This window comes from Taudactylus pleione, unplaced genomic scaffold, assembly GCF_031769625.1.
Source record: "Taudactylus pleione unplaced genomic scaffold, aTauple2 ptg000579l, whole genome shotgun sequence".
Taxonomy (NCBI): domain Eukaryota; kingdom Metazoa; phylum Chordata; class Amphibia; order Anura; family Myobatrachidae; genus Taudactylus; species Taudactylus pleione.
The window spans coordinates 6,576,594-6,596,500 of NW_028284981.1; the positions used below are offsets into that span (position 1 = coordinate 6,576,594).

The 19,907-nt window shown below is 45.0% G+C and overlaps 1 protein-coding gene across 1 annotated transcript in view; it reads right to left on the bottom strand.

Moving 5' to 3' along the window:
• Positions 1-264: 264 nt before the first annotated feature.
• CRAT (carnitine O-acetyltransferase) overlaps positions 265-19,907 on the bottom strand; it is a 50,602-nt gene continuing 30,959 nt past the window's right edge. Inside the window, exons 6-14 of the mRNA XM_088453460.1 lie at positions 19,067-19,241; positions 8,828-9,006; positions 8,638-8,738; positions 3,844-3,963; positions 2,852-2,974; positions 2,234-2,369; positions 2,037-2,099; positions 865-1,002; positions 265-776 (exon numbers count right to left, since the gene is read on the bottom strand). Of these exons, the coding sequence (XP_088309586.1) occupies positions 561-776; positions 865-1,002; positions 2,037-2,099; positions 2,234-2,369; positions 2,852-2,974; positions 3,844-3,963; positions 8,638-8,738; positions 8,828-9,006; positions 19,067-19,241 (1,251 nt within the window). The 3' untranslated portion in view covers positions 265-560. The remainder of the gene's footprint in view (positions 777-864; positions 1,003-2,036; positions 2,100-2,233; positions 2,370-2,851; positions 2,975-3,843; positions 3,964-8,637; positions 8,739-8,827; positions 9,007-19,066; positions 19,242-19,907) is intronic.

A 19,907-nucleotide genomic window follows, 5' to 3' on the forward strand; every position in this document is an offset into this window, starting at 1 on the left:
ACTTCCAAAAATGTGATCAATCCCCTTTAATACATATTTAAGATTGGACCAGTGCTTGTCAATTCTACTTCTTTACAGTGCAGCCATCACCTACTTTTTGTCTCATTGGGGTATGTAGTAAATTCATAGTTGGCACACTGTGTACAAGGCACCTCCAGCCTCACCATCTGTAAACGCTCTATATATCCATTATGGAGTAAACAAAGATTTTTCTTTCAATATTCATTACACTTCCCTGCAAAAAATGTTTTTTTTTTCTTAAAATGAAGGTGGCTAAGTACATAGAGAAAGCAACATTAAAAATCACTGACATGTACAGATTAGTGTATATTATTCTGGGTGTTTTTGCTTTTTTCAAAGTAGTGAATCTTGATTGGAGCATTCTGGCGATTAAGTTCTGATTACGCTAACAATCCAGGGAGGGGAGGTCACACCTAATACCATAGCTGCAAAGAGCACAGATATACTAGTCCCCCCCAGTGATCTCTGTTCAAGCCCGCACAGGACTAGTTAAGGTCTGGTATGAGTCTCTAGCCAGGGCTAAGGTCCATTCTGCTAGGCTAGAGCTTGGATTTTGGTGTGCTCTGGATGAGTGTCTGCATATCACACAGAGCCTTTTCCAAATAATGCGCCATTCTTGCGGCATTCGTTTCGGCACAGCTGTTAAACGCAGATACAGAGAAATTGATGTGATCCTCCATAGGGTTATAGCAAACGCCATATCCGTCAGGCACCACCGGACCAAAGCACATGACGCAGTCTGTTTTAGCAGGGACCTAAAAAACAACATACAGAGTCAGGCGTGGAACACATCAGGCTACATAGCATTGGTGGGGATGACAGGACACACAGCTCATGTTATACCTGGCTAGTGGAGAGGTTAAAGTGCATTGCCATAGCATAGGAGGTGTCCATAAAGATTTCAGGAATGCTGACCAAATCTTCAATGCCTTGTAGCTTCAATCCCAATAGATGGCGGTCTATGGCATTACCGTTTATAGCCTGTAGCAAGCAAAGGGGAGGACGATATATGGTATTTATTTCATGGTCCTTTTCCTGGAAGCATACCAACCCCCCCATGCCTTTCTTAAGTTGGAGTGTAAGCATTAACCTATAACCGACCAATTCCTTTTGGCAGAACAATTCAGCCGTGGGTTCCGGCATACAGACCCTGACCGTTTCTCTAGGACACACACGAGTATTTGGTAGCATATTAGGATAAGTAGACTTTTATTATACACACTCATCCTTTATAAACGTCCTGCCAGGCTCCAAGGACAGCAGGTTCCTATAGATCTCGCAGTTAGTATTACTTTAGATAAGTGGTTCCCAAACTCGACCCTCAAGGCACCCTAACAGTCCAGGTTTTCAGGATACCAATGCTTGAGCACAGCAGGCTTAATTAGTACGCAATTCAATTTGATTTAACCATCTGTGCTCAAGCATGGATATCCTGAATACCTGGACTGTTACGGTGCCTTGAGGACAGAGATTGGGAACCACTGGTTTAGATCAAATCTGAGAATGTCATATTAAACCCGATGCATATATTTTTAGTTTAAATCATGTTCTCTGACCAACAACAAGATTAATTGCTGGTACTTTGCTCTGCAGTAGTAAGAGTTAGTATATCAGTAAGTTAGTACAGTATATCAACATATTAAGCAACCAGTGAGTAGGTTTATTACCACATATAAACACAAGGTGGCAGTACAAGGGCTTTTACGATATAGGTCATAAAGCTCCTAGGAACTCGCAGAAAAAAATGGAGCCATAGCACATAGACTTAAGTCGGGGTGTCACATAATCAGTCGCTACGTCTAGTGTGGAGATCAGCCGGGGAGGTATGCGAGTAATGGTTATATTCTGACGCCTGCATGCACCATTTACATGTATGTCAGTAACAATTTGCAACTCTCATCTATTGGAGAAGAATAAAAATAAGGGCAGTTCCCTATTAGCACCACAGCTATAAATGAGTGACTGTCGCTCTGTATCTAGAATCCCAGCGGCCATGTGCTGCCCTATGATCTTACCGTGTCTGTGTATGAGCGATGGGTTTGGACCGCTTTCCTCAGCAGATCTACTTTCTCTTGGTTCTAAGAATGGGGAAAAAAAGAGCCAACAAAACCCACGTTTATTAACTCTTCACCTGATAGCAAGCCTCTAGTAAAAACACGCCTGTATGTACAGAATATATAAAGCAATTGTGCCAAATTCCAACACTTGTTACCGGTTTCCCAGAATCCTCTATTCCTTTCACAAACTCCAGAGACTGCACAGAGGCGGAGCGGATGGTGTCCGTCCTCCCTAAGCGGAACATTCGCAGCGATGCACTCTCGTAAGTGGCACAGGCGCAACCGTACATCCTACACAGAACACAGCAAATCATGTATTAGGAGGTCACCTTGTATTACTGCTCTGTTCAATGCAACAGATATCAGGTGGAGGGGGACCAAGACATGAGATCATCTTGTGCCAGAGTCATAAAAGTGGTTTCAAAGCAGAATACAATTTGGTATACAATATAAATACAATCATTATCTTTGGGGCAGATTCAATTACACGTGAGCTGCCGTCCGTAGATCAGGTTGCGCATTTATCTGAGAGTTACGGCAGGACCTCTATGGGCTGCGAGCAGACTCCGCCTTCTGTGAGGCCATGCATGTAGCTGGCAGGAGCCGTTCCCGTGCCCTCCACATCTAATTGGATCTGCCCCTTTGAGCTCAGGCACCATGTGGCAGAAATAGTTTGTAACCACTTCTGCTGGGCAGACCAGAATTATTTCCCTATAACACGGTAGTGCCCAGCTGCCTCTCGGCGGACCCAGCCATACAGTCCCCGTACGTACCGGTAATAGGCCAGCTGCAGTGCCACTTGGATAAAGGCATCGGGGCTCAACTTCTCCGTCTTTGGAAAATTCTTCCCAAACACATGATAAACGAAGACTTTAATGTCCAGATCGTGAACCATTCTTAAAGAAAAGAGGAGGAAATACAAAACGATGAGGAAGAAATATAAATAGTAGTGCGATCTGCTTCAGACAAGTTTCACTGGAGGCTAAGTGACAGCTCGCCCCGTTTGATGGGCGGGCCGGGTGGGGGGGCCTCAAACGGAGGCCATGAGAACGCTTGCCGTTTGGGGGCGGCCCCACTGACATCACGAGTGATGTCAGTGGAGAGCTTCCGGCTCTGTTAAGAGTCGAAAGCTCTCTGGGGCTTGCGATGGGCGAGACCCTACCACAAGGGTCTCGTCGCAAGCCTGATGGTCGCGATGGTCTTGGCCATCGCGACCATCATCCTGGCCGCTCGGATTAGCTGTGGGTGGTCAAGAGGCCGCTCCAAAAAAAAAAAAAAAAAGCCCGGCCCTGATTCAGAGCGAGCGGCTCTGAATGAGGCCCTATGTGTGCACTATATAAATACCTTCTAATAATAATAATACAGGGTATTAGGAAAAGTAAGATCCATAAAACCTGCCCAATAGTCAGAGGAGTTCAGTGATCATCCTGAGCTGTAGCCCTTAGCGAGGTACTAGCATAAGGAGGCCTGATGGATGTATGTGCAGAGCATTTCCCCAGAATGTGCTGTAGCAGGTGACGCCCTCTATGGGCATCATAGGGTAACTAGAAATCGCCACTCTCCGTCTACCCTCGGCCATGTGTGATCTCTCTGTAGAGAAGACTTAGGCGGCACTTGGGTCTGTTATAAGGCTGCAACTCCAAGCGTGTCATTGGCCGGCAGGGAATGCTGTGATACTTAGTTTCACTGCTGTAAAGTTGCTGTTTCTAGTACAATATCTAACTAAGATGAATAAATGCTGTCACCATCGGTTCTGTGCACTCACATGTTCAGGTTTTGCTTGGCTTTCTCAATGTCATTCTTGATATCTGGAGTGATATTGAACCGCAGCTTCTTGGGCATCGGCAGGGAGACCATCGGTGAGCGCACAAAGTCCGGCTTTTTCCTGCGTGAACACACAGAGGTCAGAGCCTGCGGCTCACCATCTAGTTTATAATATGCAGAACCTAAGAGCCATGGCGTTTACTTCTTACAAATAGACACTAAAGTCTGCTAAACAAATGTGACACCCTGACTCCATCGCAGTTTATTGGAAACTCGCTGTTGCCCGCGGCTTTGCCCACAATGAAATCGCTTCTGCCAGCATTTTATTATTTGAAGTGTTCTAGTTGTACTGCTATGTACAGGGGCCCTGTTGCGGGAGTGGCCCACGTGACCAGCAGCGCTATACAGACTGGTAGCAGCAGCGCCTTCACCCACCACTCACACCAATGTCACGGTGTGCCCTGTGCACAGACTGCTATGTAGCCTCTATTCACCCACCACTCACACGAATGTCACTGTGTGCCCTGTGCACAGACTGCTATGTAACCTATCCTATTCACCCACCACTCACACCAATGTCACTGTGTGCCCTGTGCACAGACTGCTATGTAACCTATCCTATTCACCCACCACTCACACCAATGTCACTGTGTGCCCTGTGCACAGACTGCTATGTAACCTATCCTATTCATCCACCACTCACACCAATGTCACTGTGTGCCCTGTGCACAGACTGCTATGTAACCTATCCTATTCACCCACCACTCACACCAATGTCACTGTGTGCCCTGTGCACAGACTGCTATGTAACCTATCATATTCATCCACCACTCACACCAATGTCACTGTGTGCCCTGTGCACAGACTGCTATGTAGCTTATCCTATTCACCCACCACTCACACCAATGTCACTGTGTGCCCTGTGCACAGACTGCTATGTAACCTATCCTATTCACCCACCACTCACACCAATGTCATTGTGTGCCCTGTGCACAGACTGCTATGTAACCTATCCTATTCACCCACCACTCACACCAATGTCATTGTGTGCCCTGTGCACAGACTGCTATGTAACCTATCCTATTCACCCACCTCTCACACCAATGTCACTGTGTGCCCTGTGCACAGACTGCTATGTAGCTTATCCTATTCACCCACCACTCATACCAATGTCACTGTGTGCCCTGTGCACAGACTGCTATGTAACCTATCCTATTCATCCACCACTCACACCAATGTCACTGTGTGCCCTGTGCACAGACTGCTATGTAGCTTATCCTATTCACCCACCACTCACACCAATGTCACTGTGTGCCCTGTGCACAGACTGCTATGTAACCTATCCTATTCATCCACCACTCACACCAATGTCACTGTGTGCCCTGTGCACAGACTGCTATGTAGCTTATCCTATTCACCCACCACTCACACCAATGTCACTGTGTGCCCTGTGCAGACTGCTATGTAACCTATCCTATTCACCCACCACTCACACCAATGTCACTGTGTGCCCTGTGCACAGACTGCTATGTAGCCTATCCTATTCACCCACCGCTCACACCAATGTCACTGTGTGCCCTGTGCACAGACTGCTATGTAACCTATCCTATTCACCCACCGCTCACACCAATGTCACTGTGTGCCCTGTGCACAGACTGCTATGTAACCTATCCTATTCACCCACCACTCACACCAATATCACTGTGTGCCCTGTGCACAGACTGCTATGTAACCTATCCTATTCATCCACCACTCACACCAATGTCACTGTGTGCCCTGTGCACAGACTGCTATGTAGCCTATCCTATTCACCCACCACTCACACCTATGTCACTGTATGCCCTGTGCACAGACTGCTATGTAGCCTATCCTATTCACCCACCACTCACACCTATATCACTGTGTGCCCTGTGCACAGACTGCTATGTAGCCTATCCTATTCACCCACCACTCACACCAATGTCACTGTGCCCTATGCACAGACTGCTATGTAGCCTATCCTATTCACCCACCACTCACACCTATGTCACTGTGTGCTCTGTGCACAGACTGCTTATGTAGCCTATCCTATTCACCCACCACTCACACCAATGTCACTGTATGCCCTGTGCACAGACTGCTATGTAGCCTATCCTATTCACCCACCACTCACACCTATATCACTGTGTGCCCTGTGCACAGACTGCTATGTAGCCTATCCTATTCACCCACCACTCACACCAATGTCACTGTGCCCTATGCACAGACTGCTATGTAGCCTATCCTATTCACCCACCACTCACACCTATGTCACTGTGTGCTCTGTGCACAGACTGCTTATGTAGCCTATCCTATTCAAGTGACCGAGGGCCCAAAGCACCGCTCCCCCCACCCCTTACCGGCCGCACGCATGGTGCTGCACCTATCTCTTGCATTGATGATAGCAATACATTTTGATTTTGTTATTGCTCAGCTTTAACTTTACAGATGGAGATGAAACAAAGTGCCGGTTATATCTAGGAGATACCATTACACAATGACGCAGTTTTCATGACAACCGCTTTAATAGTTTTTGTGCCAACTTGGAACAAACAGACAGACGCAACGTTCTTATTATATTAGTATAGATAAATGCATATATTTTAGGTGTGACAAGGTGTAAGTACAATATATGTACGCTGCAATCTGACCACTATGTAGAATATCTATTACAGTGTGGATAGTACATGCATTCAAGGTGTATTACTATTCCTATGGCTTGGATGTCTCATACACTATCATTATACATGTAGCACCCATTACCATATTATCTCTGAGTACTCGAGTACAGGACTATCAGTATATACATATTTAGCAGAACTATAACACTTCTGTCTTTGAGCATCAGGCTCCAGACATGTTGGAGATCAGATTCATATCCTACGGTGGTGCAGCTCTTCTGTCAATAGGTTCTCTGAAAATTGAGAAGATCGGTTCAATTACTCCTTGCACAGGGCCGGATTCTAACTCGCCTGCTATGTCCATGTCAGACGCAGATGAGCAATTTTACTGTACATGCTCCCAGATTGTGTTCTTACAAAGTCACAGGGGTTGGGCACGCAATCCTGGCGCTGTTAATGCCGGCGGTCAGAATCCCAGCAGCGCAATCCAGATGGCGCAAATCCTGACGCATGCAGGTATGTGTACTAACCCTACCTCTAACCCACCCTAGCCTAACCCTTCCCCCCCGCAGCCTAGCCCCAACCATCCCCCCCACAGCTTATCCCTAGCCCTCCCCTCATCGCAGCCTGTTCTAACCCCCACCCCACAAACACATACACATACAAACTGACTCTAACCCTCCCCTCACACAGATTAGCCCCAATACTCACCGTTGGGATTGCAGCAGTCAGAATTTTGGAGCCGGGATTCTGTCCACCACCATTGTATGCGCCAGGATGGTGACTACATGCGAGTCACCGTAGCGATTTTAGAGGCAAGGAAGTGGCTACAGACACACTGGGACTGTACGTCTTATGGGTGTGCTATGGGAGCGTTGCTGAAGTAGTTGCCAATTTAGAGGCTTCATCTAACCTAGCATAGGGCTGGTGCAAGTTAGGATGGTGCAACTGATGGTGGTTTCTAAAGAGGCACCGAGCGGTATTACAGCATCTAAAGATGCTCAAAGTGGGCATCGGAGCCCTAGCACAGTCAGACGCACAGCTGTACACCAGGGAAGGGCTGGTACTAGCATTAGAATATGGTCACAGACACGACTACAGCAATAGATGCTAAGCGATGGCAGTAGTATGGGACTAACGCGCTCTCCCCCCTGTTATAGTTATAGAGTAGGCGGTCTGTCAACGAATACAAAGTTGTAGCAAAATAAAAATTTAGAAACTTCCACTGTCTGTCCATATGCCCTAAATAAACAGGTCCCACCGTTCGGGCTGTCACATGGAATTGCATGAGGGTAGGGGGGATCGTAAAGGAGTTTCTGTGCTCCCATATAGGCTTCACTGCAGATACAAGTGCCCATGCTCAAATGGCAGAGAGGAGGGTCGGTGCACGGGCAGCACTTAGTCGTTGGACCCTTATGGATATAGATCCGCCCTGCCCACATTCATACAGACCACCACTCATATTAAATTTATACGTGAATAAAATATGTGGAACTGAATGGTTGAATGCCATACTGGGGTGGATTCTGTGCTGCGTCTTTATGCTGATGCCGCATCCCAATTTTGAAGGGCTGAGACGCCCACATGCAGTGACTTAAGATGATGTATTTCCAGTCTCAGGTCACACACCATAGAAACTTACACCAGACCTATAGCAGGTGCAGAATCTCCGTATGGCGTCCTGTGTGAGCAGCTGTGCGTCTTTGTACCCAGCCGCCGTCAGCGACCTCCCGGCGTCAGCTTCGCCAACCCCGTTACCTCCCAAGAAATGTCCACCATAATGCTCAGACTCTACGTCTGATTCTGTGCTGCGTCTCTGTGTGCAGACAATCAGGCCGTATGCGTGGTGCGACTCAGACACGTAGGCAGTAGAAATAACTACACATATCGGCTCAATATGAATTAGGCTCAATATGGGAAATTCATCCGGGAACTTAAATGAGCCGCGTTTCTCAAGACCTTTTCCGATGGCGCACAGATAGAATGAGCTGTAGGTCTTGAGTTCCAGTCCTCAGCGGTCACATACACGCTAGGTCAAGCACTATTCCTGCTTAGATCACATTTATAAAAGTGTTATGACACAAATAATTCACACTAGTGACTGCGCTGGGATTTAGTTTTCTCTTTAGAGGCCACTCTCAGTACAGGATTCTTACGTGTATTCAACAACGTGATCCAGCAAAGCCACGATGGGTGGTCCTTCCGCAGGAGCGTGCTCGTACACCAGACCACACGAACCATCCTCCGCCACTATAAACTAAGAACAAAAGCCCATGAAGAGCCCTGTGCAGCCAATGGTGACCTTAAACTGTAGATGAAACTCTCCCAGAGACCACTAGGTCTTACCTGGAGGGTTTTGTCAAACCACCTATTGCCACTGTTCAAGCGGCTGCCTCCGCCATGTAACATCTGCGCAGCCACGCGGCTCATGTACAGCTCGTCAGAGACTCTGGGCATTGGGGCATCCAGGCACACCGTGAAGATGCTCTTCTGAATTGTTCTCACCGACTCTTTGTTGGTTTTATCTGGACGGAGAAGAAAAAGCCTTGTTAAATAGTCTGACACAGCTCTCTTTCCATAAGGGATAAAGCAGAACAGATCATGGAAGAAGAGATTGTTATGGGTTCTTAGGGAAAGATTCAAATAGCCGCCAGTCTTCTTCAGAACCACCCTGGTTACTATAACCTGGGTCAGCTGGGCAGGATAACCTCATTTAAAGACGAGCAAAGTTTTCCCCTTCGGCAATTATCTGAGTTTGTAATTCGGCAGCAATGGGGCAGATGGAATTCTTGCACAGTTATAGGGCTGGTGCAAATGCACGCCGACTGTGCCGATGGCTACTTTCACAAGCAAATGTATATGGTCATATGCGGCCAACTAGGAATACAGAAGGATAAACGTTTTGTTTTTTTAATCTCCGACCACGAAATGCAGACAAATTGCCTGTCACTCCAAATCAGCCATTGGAGGGATTTGTGGAGTGATGCAGTGAAATGCGAGATTTGGGACTTACACATCGGAAACATAGTGAATTCTACTGGTTACATATGTATACAGATATCTTCTGAAACATGCTTTGATGTATGCTTCCTGTATGGAAATACTGTATACCCTGTGGCTCTGATGTTTATACGAAACGACATATAGAACAGGCCTTTATCCCTGATTGTAACCTCATCTCTTTGTTGGACACCCCTCCACAATTTTTCCCAGCTTCAATAAAGGAAAACATCCTAATACAGTCCACATGTATGGCGTGGAGATTGACTAGGTCTAGCTTGAAGGTATCAAAATCTAACTCATGGGGGGCGTGGCCTAGCTGTCGGGCAGTGTGGATGTGTCTCCTCTCAGCTCCCTGGAGAGTCCCTCTAAATACAGGTCCCCCTGTCTCACCTTGTTACCCTGAGGGGCCTGGGCTTCTTCCTCCTCACTAGAGGAGCCGCTCCCCCCTTGTTTGGGCTCCGTGGGCGGACTCGCGGCGCCGATTCACTTGCGGCCTAGGTCGCCTCCAGAAGCCGCGGGCTAAATTTCGCCCCCCGCCGGCGCGTCCTGGACCAGTGGCGTCGCGGAGAATTGCCGCTCTGCCCGCCGCTTGTCTCTCCTCTACAGCCTTGCCGGGACCCCAGGTGAGACTATACTTACCCCTCCTGAGCCTCTGAGACCTCTAGGAAGCTGCCGCGATTGCCGCGAATCGCGGGTGGCGGCCATTTTGAGGCCTCCTATATATTATATTATACTGCTAATCAGAAGCCTGTGGCACAGGCAGGTGTATATGAGTCCTGACCAGGTTGCTGCTTGCTCAATCTGCTTGGCCCTGTACGGGCCCTTGGAGACTCTGTCTTGCCCAAATCAGCCTTAAATTGATAACCTGCATGAAAGGAGCCTGTGTGCTGGATTGGTGGCCTCCTTGCACTCTGTGGATATTAAGCCCTACAATGCATGCCCTGACAGCTTCAACCATGATATAACAACATGTCACTGAGGGGAACCTGAAATATGACACCCACTCTCTGCTAAGCCTGGTATTCCGCCTTTTCCTTATTGTGCCAATCCGCTCTGATATGTATCCTCATGGGGAGGAAGAATACAGCTAAACGCCCGGCCGCCACTCCAGTTAGGAAATCATCTAACTCTGCATTCCATACTCTATTTGGTGTTTCTGCCCCTCCGACTGGTACTTCAACAGGTTCTGCCTCTCCACACATGGCATCGGGGGGCTCAGATGGAGGCTCTAACCAGGAGTCTCATTCACCTCATTTAACCCCACCTGCCTCTTCTCAATCGTCCGATATAGGGGAGATTCTGCAACATTTACGGTCCTTACCGACTCGGCAGGACATTCAACAAGATCTGCAATCACTAGAAAAACGGATTCAGGAAACAGTCCAGACTCATATCTCCTCCATCCGCTCAGACCTTACCCACGTGGCAGAGAGAGTGGTTGCCTTGGAAGAACATGTGGAATCTGTGGATACCCAGCTTGGCGAATGTAACACCTTGTTCTCCCGCCACTCCAGTATATTGTTGGCGATGCAGCGTAGATTGGACGATATTGATAATAGGGGTAGACTAAATAATCTGCGGATTCGGGGGGTTCCTGAAGATATTCCTCAGTCGGGAATTGAAGATGCTCTCACCAAAATATTTAATGAACTTTTACATGCTGATCCTGATGCACGGATTCATTTTGATCGAGCCCATAGGGCATTGCGCCCTCAAGGTATGCCCTCTGAAAGACCCAGACACATTATATGCCGATTGCATTACTATAAGGTTAAGGAGCAAATTCTACGATATGCCAGACAAACAAAGGAGATCGACTTCAATGGATGTCCAGTACAGATTTTCCAGGACCTTTCGTGGTCAACGCTCCAACAGAGGCGCCTTCTCCGTCCTCTCACAGAGGAACTACATAAGCGGGACATTAAATTCCGATGGGGCTTTCCGCTAAGTGTGCAAGTAATGTATGAGGGGAAGCTCCATATTCTTCGAGAACCTGCTGAATTGCCCCAGTTTTGCTCTTCTCTGGGTCTGCCTACTATTTCAGTCCCCAATTGGCTGGATTTATTGGATACCAGTGCCCCCGTGCCACCTCGTAGGGAGTCCTGGCAGCAAGCCCGAGGCTCCAGACGTAGACCGGGAAGAGATCCTACAGCTGAAAGTGAGGAAACTACCTGATCAGGACAGTTATTATGGTCCGTAACATTTTATTTTATGCTTGATGATTTTTGTGGTCTACTTGTTAATCTTTGCTGTCTTTCCTATACATTCTAGGTCACTTAATACTTTTTCACTTCCATTTAAATGCGATCCTGCTAGATGTCTATGTGGGTCGCAATGGCCCATGAACAGTTCTTGTTTAACCTGATTATTTCATGTTAATTTCTAATATTCTAGATTAATGTTTTCCTATTGATTTTATATATTTTACTGATCTAGGCGAATACTTGACTTTAATATTACTCTAATTTAGATAGGTCCCTTTTTGTTTTAGGACCTATTTAGGTGTCATGTTCACTATTACCCTCCTATTTCCCCCTACTCCGTTGTGTATACAATGTCCATGGACCCCTTAAGGGCTTCCATGGCCTTTATTACGGAGTTTTGTTCTTACTACACTAATATATTCAGTTTTGAATTGAGATTTAATCTGATGTTACAATGTCCTTTGTTTTTTAGGATTTGTTCCATGTTTTCCTTGTATTTCCTTTGTTTTCTTCCTGTCTTCCTTCCCTTTTGGCTCTTATGTGTCCCCTCTTCTCCCAATATCTTTTTGCTGGTAGACGCTCTCTGCATGCAGGTAACTGTTCTTTGTATCCGACAACTGAGACACTCTCCTACACACTTTAAATATGGCTAAGTTAACTATTTTTTCTCACAATGTAAAGGGTCTTAATATACCGGAGAAAAAATCCAGTCTTCTGCATACGTTACATATAGATAAGGTGGATATAGCTTTTCTCCAGGAGACGCATTTTAAGAAAGGTGTGGCGCCATCTTTACGATCTCGTTATTTCCCAGTGGGGTACTTCAATGATTTCTCCGAAGCCAAGGCTAGAGGGGTGGTCATATTGTTTTCTAAACATTTGGTGCTCTCTGATACCTCAGTGGTCCATATTGGGGACGGTAGGGGATTATTGGTCAAGGTTACCATAGCTAATCAAAAATATTCTCTGGTAAATTTATATGTACCCAATAAAGGTCAGTCTGGCTTTCTACGTAAGTCATTAGAAATGATAGAAGATCAGTTGGAGGGCATCCGAGGGGTTGGTGGAGATTTTAACTGGGCTCTGGAGCCCTCTCTTGACACCACTTCTGGCTCTTCACGCACCTCTTTTAGAGAGGTTAGGAAATTCAGGCTGACCCTGCACGATTTTCAGTTGGTAGATACTTGGAGACTTTTACATCCATCAGAGAGGGATTACACTTTTTATTCTTCCCCTCATAATTCTTATTCACGCATTGATTATTTTTGTGTAGATCATTCCCATCTAGATCTCCTGGCAGATGCCGCTATTGGGCAGATTACTGGTTCTGACCACGCCCCTGTTTTTTTAACCTTGTATCTGCGTGATCCCCCTTCTCGCCAGTGGAACTGGAAGTTTAACGAGCAATTCCTCCGAGACTCTTACTGTAAAGATCAAATTGGGGAAACCCTAAGAGAGTACATCTCTCATAATGTCACCAACGATGTCTCATCAGTCTCAATCTGGGAGGCTCACAAATGTGTTGTCCGGGGGAAATTTATTCAGTTAGTTTTCTTTTTTTTGAGATAGGACCCTGAGTGTAGGGATGCTTTGTTATCTAAAATCCAGATGCTCGAACTTACCCATAAATCTACTATGTCCTCTGATGTATTTGTAGACCTTCAAAAGGCTAGAGACGCTCTTAATGATTTACTTTATGAAGGGGCTAGGAGAGGGTTTCGAAGATGCCGCCATAAATATTATCGTTGGGGGAACAAACCAGGCAAAATGCTGGCAAGGGCTCTTAGAGCTCAGAGATCCCTGACTTATCTTCAACGTATCAAGGATCATACAGGTAATCTCTGTCATACCGACAAGGACATTGCAGCAGACTTTTTACTCTGCCCTCTATAATCTAGGTCCGGATAATGCGAATTTAGATCACGCAGCTCGAGTACTGCAGATTCAGAAGTATTTGGAAGAAATAGACTTCCCTATTCTCCCCGAAGCGGTGACACAGGCTCTTGACTCCCCTTTCACAGAAGACAAATTATCTGTTGCCATCAAATCTTCCCATCCGGAAAGAGCCCTGGTCCTGATGGCTTCACGCGGTCATACTATAAGGCGTACCAAGATACTCTCTTGCCTCTTTTGTTACGGGCCTGTAATGCAGTTTCAGTGTATACCCCTTTCTCAGATCAATCGCTTGCAGCACACATTATGGTTATCCCCAAGGAGGGCAAGGATCCATCACTACCGGCGAGTTATCGCCCGATATCTCTCTTAAATGTAGATGTCAAGCTTTATGCGAAGCTTATAGCTAATCGGCTTAAGCCTCATCTCCCATCTATCATCCATTCTGACCAGGTGGGCTTTGTCCCAGGTAGGGAGGTGAAGGACAATACCACCAAAGTCCTTGATTTAATACACCATGCAGTCTCCTCTGATATTCCCATGGTGCTCCTCTCCACCGACGCTGAAAAGGCTTTTGACCGGGTGGATTGGGGTTTCATGACAGGGGTGTTGAATTGCTTAGGGTTGGGTGCAAGCTTCCTTTCTAAAATTTTGGCCCTATATAGAGCCCCTTCCGCCCAGATACGAGTGAATGGGATCTTGTCGGCCCCAGTCAACATATCAAATGGTACTCGTCAGGGCTGCCCTCTCTCTCCCTTGGTTTTTGTACTTTGCATGGAGGCCTTGGCGAGAGCAATTAGAGCGAATCCTAGTATCACGGGTCTTAAGGTGGGTTCATGGGATTATCGCCTTGCCCTCTTTGCGGATGATCTGCTAGCAATAGTAACTAATCCGGTTACCTCTCTCCCTAATTTAATGAAAGAATTCCAGCGTTTTGGTGACCTCTCTAATTTTAAGATTAATTATAGTAAGTCTGTTGCCTTAAATGTTACCGCTTCGGTTGAGACAGTGTCTGCACTTGGTACCTCCTTCCCCTTTAAATGGCAGACTTCTTCTCTTAAATACTTAGGCATATTTGTTCCTAGACGTTTATGTGACCTGTTTGCCCTTAATCATACGCCTTTGATCACTTCTATTCGTAAAGAATTGGATAAGTGGAGTTTGTAAAAGTTTTTGTGGCTAGGCCGCCTAAATATTATCAAGATGAATATTCTTCCGCGCCTCTTATATTTGTTGCAGGCCACACAGATTGCTCTTCCCTCGAGCTTTTTGTCAGAAGCACATACCCTCATCCGAAAATTTGTCTGGGGAGGTAGGAAGCCCAGATTTAAACATGAAGTGCTTTTTAGGCAGAAAAGTCAGGGAGGCCAACAATTACCAATGATATCCACTTACTATCAGGCCATTGTACTCGGTAGAGTTCTAGATTGGACTCGGGGTACAGTGGGTAAGCAGTGGGTGGAGCTGGAGGCAGAATCGTCTAATCTTCAGTTGAGTACTTTGCCGTGGTGTTCCAAAATTGTTCGTTCCACACACCCAACAGTGGGCCCTACTTTAGAAATGTGGAGAAAATTGCGAGTAAAACCCGGAATATCTTCAGTGATATCTCCTCTTACCCCTATCTTATACAATCCCCTTTTCCCTCCTGGGAATTCTGGGCGGTTTTCTTCCATATGGTCTGCTGCAGGGATTATTAGAGCTGGTCACCTTGTGGCCAATGGTAAACTCATACCCTTTTCAGATCTATGTGCCAATACTTCTCTTGCAACCCAATCTCTCTGGGCCTACACTCAGATCCGACATTTTGTCTCTTCTCTGGGGGGTCCTTCAGTATTTGCTAGAGATATGACATCCTTTGAATCTATGTGCTCGCATCGGCAACCTCCTACACATATAATCTCGGGTATATATAAGATTTTATTACATAACATGTTTTCTGGAGACCCTCTTTTTGCAAAGGCCTGGGATAGAGATTTTATTAAAAAAGATATACATATCAATTGGGACAGAGTGTTTCTAGTTACTAATGCGTGCTCCAACAGTTTAGAGGTTTTGGAAACACAATATGAGGTCATGACACGATGGTACCGTTGCCCGGTCATTCTCCACAAATGCTATCCCACGGTGTCCCCTCTCTGTTGGAGATGTCTTGGGGAAACCGGTACGATGATGCACATCTGGTGGGATTGTCCACTAATTATCCCCTTCTGGGGTAAAATAATAGCCTTGGCTTCGGAGATCTTAGGCTTCACTGTACCATCTGGTTCGGATTTTTGGTTGCTCTCACATACATCTGACCCGATCTCTCTATACAAAAAGTCCCTCCTTAGTCGTATTAATAATGCGGCAAGGGCGGTACTCCCAGTTCATTGGCGCTCCCGGACCCCTCCTACAGTCTGGGAATGGTGTCAACGTCTTGACTTCTATATGACAATGGATGATGTTCTCTATTCAGCCCCTGAGAAACACTCTGAGTTTACTGCGATTTGGTCCAAATGGATTGACTTTAAATCCTCTGCCTCATATGCAGCCCTCATTCCACATTCTTAATTATGGGAAAAGGAAAAAAAAAAAAAGTGTATTATATATATATATATATATATATATATATTTTTTTTTTTAATTGTCTTATTTCGGTGCATTCAGGGTCTATCTGCATACCTTCCCCCTTTTCCCCCATTGTCTTACTCTCTCTCTATTTTATTTTATGTATTTTTCTTTTTCTTTTCTTTTTACAAAAAAACAAAAACAAAAAAACAAAACAAAAACAGAGATGTCTGTATGTAAGGATATGTCTGTATATGTGTGTAATGTTTCTTATATATACAGTCCGTGTTATGTATTGATTTTCTGTTACAAAAATGTGTTTTTGTTCTGAAAATAAAGAATTTATATAAAAAAAAAAAAATCTAACTCATTATTCTTACCACTGTGGGGTAACCCACATTTTATTCCGGGCTTGGCCTCGTCAATCTTTGAAGTATGGCACGCTGCAGGTTTAGGCTATGTATTTCAGTTTCTAAACACGGATAAATTCCCTCTTCTTCTAATACCACTATTTCCCTTCTTACAAGCCGTGAGTTATGCTCAAAAAGTATCACAAGGCTTGAAGTTAGATCTACTTTGCTCCCTAGCCAGAATGTTATTATTTAAACCTAAAGACCCCCCTCCACCTCATCCATTTATGCACATTCACGTTCTACTCTAAATTTAGAATCCGGTTCAACGGGATTACTAAAATGGAAAATAGACTTGCCGGACCTTTCTATAAAAAATATTCTTGAGTCCTATACAAAAAACTCAATAAAATTTTGTCCTCATCTTCCTACACCGAAATGCACCAGAAAATCCTGCATAGAGCATACGTCACCCCAAAATTAAAATATATTATAGGAAACGCAGAAAATTCTAACTGTTATAAATGTGGTGCTCCAGAGGCAGATATTATGCATTGCTTTTGGCTTTGCCCCCAGGTTCAAGTGTTTTGGAAGTTCCTTCAGAACTATATTGTTAATTGTTTGAAGATTAGATTTGAATTAACTAAAGAATGGTTATTTTGGGGTATTTATTCCAATAGAGGTAGTGACGGTCTGACCAGGGGCAACCGCATCTTACTCATTAAATTGGCAGCAGCTGCTAAAAAAGTCATTTTATCACAATGGATCTCGACTGATCTCCTTCCCATAAATTTATTTTACACCAAATTTTCCTTTTTATTTTTTATGGATTGGACAGAAGCTTCTTTACATAAAGAAAAACAGAGGAAAACCTTTTTTGAAACATGGCTCCCCTATGTTCATACAGTTTCGGATGTATTAAAAGAAGCATTAAGAAAATGTTTTGGTTTAACGGAATGGTATCGGTCGGAGATCCCAAGTTCAGGAATACCTTTTTGATTGATGCGGTTGGCCCTCTTTACCAAATTTTTTATATGGGATTTATGTATGTGTTTTCCATCCCCTTTTCTGCTATATATTTTATTCACATTTGTTTGTATGTTATTGGATATTTTTTATCAAATATCTGTACCTGACATTGTATTTTGTATTTTGCTCTTTTTTGGCAATCTGTCAATAAAAAATAGTTTGAGAAAAAAAAAAAGGAAATACTGTATACCCGTACTAGGAGCGACCCCAAATATGGTTCTTTCTAACCAAAGAAAATGACCGATCTCTAGCATGTGTGTCACCAGGCAGCTCTGAATGAGAAACCACAACCAGGTGACAAAAGCACACATCAATAAACATTACTTTGCGTTCCTACATACAGTCAGCTAATGGAAGCCGTGTTATTTAAAAAACAGCTACGATTTTTGAGAGTAATCATGATCATAATTCTAAATCACTTTCCTAATTATCATAATTAGGCCACTTTTATAATTATCCTAATTAGGCCACAATTCTGACAAGCAGCTTCCTAGAAAAGACACACAGAAGCCTGCAGTATATAAACAGAATATAACCAAAGCAGCAGTCCTAGTCCAAACAGCAGCCATGGACTCACAAAAGGCAAACAGGAGCAGGTTACTGCAGGTCACTTGGACCCGCATGAGGATATTGCTTCTGTGTAATAATATGTATGAGCAACCATGAGCTTTGGACCTGAAATGCCTCACTGTCCTAAAGCTACCGAAACGGACTATATACACAGTATTAGACCTCTTCTGGATCAGAGTTACACCTCAACTATTTATCTGCCACTGCTAGCGCTGTATGTCACCATCTGCCGCTGTTAGCCCTGTATGTCACCATCTGCCGCTGTGCTACGGGTGCTGTACTGTAGCATTCCGTGCAGCACTCGGCTCCTGACACAGTGAGGGAGCCGTCACTTCACACTGGCTGGTCCTTGGGGGCAGTCTGTATCTCTGGCACCCCCCGGTGATACAAAAATGGGGGTTCGGGCTGCGAGGCAAGGCCCTATTTTTCCCTTGATGCGCCCAGCCGTACCTGCCCGCACCGGGTGTCTACTGAGGTAGGGACGCCATGGTCAGCGATTACAATCCCCAAGTCCCGTTTTTTATACTTTGGGAGAGTGGGGAAATATATATATATATATATATATATATATATATATATATATATATATATATATATACATACACACACACACACACACACACATACATACATATATATATAATTTGACAATATATATATGTAGGGTAAGCAGAAGCTTTAGGTAACGCCATCTTTAGAGTTGGTCAAATGTCATCTAGCATGATGGCCTCAAATAAAAGGTCCTCCATAATGCAAGACACCCTGCTTCTGAACATCAGATAGGTAACCCTGACTTCTAGCATTATAAAGTGATCACCCAGCAGTGGACGGGTCTGTGATTCACCACAAGCCGGCTCACTGTTACCCATAAATGCTAAGCATAGATGTGGCGTGTATTGAGTAGAGCGTACAATACTGTGCGGTGTAGATTAGGGAGTATGGCCCTTCATTGCAAGGACAGCATACATAGCATAGTCTCCTCAGCTCACCTTTGATAAAGTTGTTGTAGGCCTTGGCCCAGCTATTCCTGTGGTTTGTAGTCAAGACGCCGATGGGTTCTTTGTTGGTCTGCAGGGAGGTTCCCCAGATCTTTTCCAGCTGACTGAATATCTGGTCCTCAGTGAGGGGTGTCCTGTCGCTGTTATACACATCCATCTCAAAAAACTGAGGCAACAAAATGACAGAACCATGAAGTGAATCAGGAATCGTCACCGGAGATTCTATCTTTCACAGTGACCCTGATGCTTACAGGAAGTGGAGGCAGACATTTTGTGGGACGAACCAACAGTCATTCTATTCATTCCCAATCATGAAAATTGGTTCAGCATACAAAATGGCTGCCCCCGCAGCACATATTGTAGACTTTAAAACTTAGTTTCACAAATATTTGTAAATGACACCATCATACTTATATTGCGGTCTGTAATGGTGGCATACATACAGGTGCAAGGCAGTCACACTACTAAAATGTAACTTCTCAATAAACAACTTAATCAGCGTGCCTCATACTGGTCATTCCACGGGTGATATTATACTGGTCATTGTACACAGGTGCTGTCAGCCAGTACAGTGGTGATGAATGGTTGGGTCACAGCCACTAATTTTGTAATGTTGGTACTCCCAAGACTTCTATAAATGGTGCTTCAACATTCAGAAGGAATTCAGGAAATGATTAATACTAGTACGAGTATATCGGAGCCAGCATACGCTGGGTCACCTCTGTCTGCCTTCCTCTGCATCCCACTATCTCCCTCCCATAGCTGTATAATTGCCCCGTTCCAAGCTGGTCTTCCATCCTCTCCGGCTAAGGTCTGTCCCGTCGCTCACTGC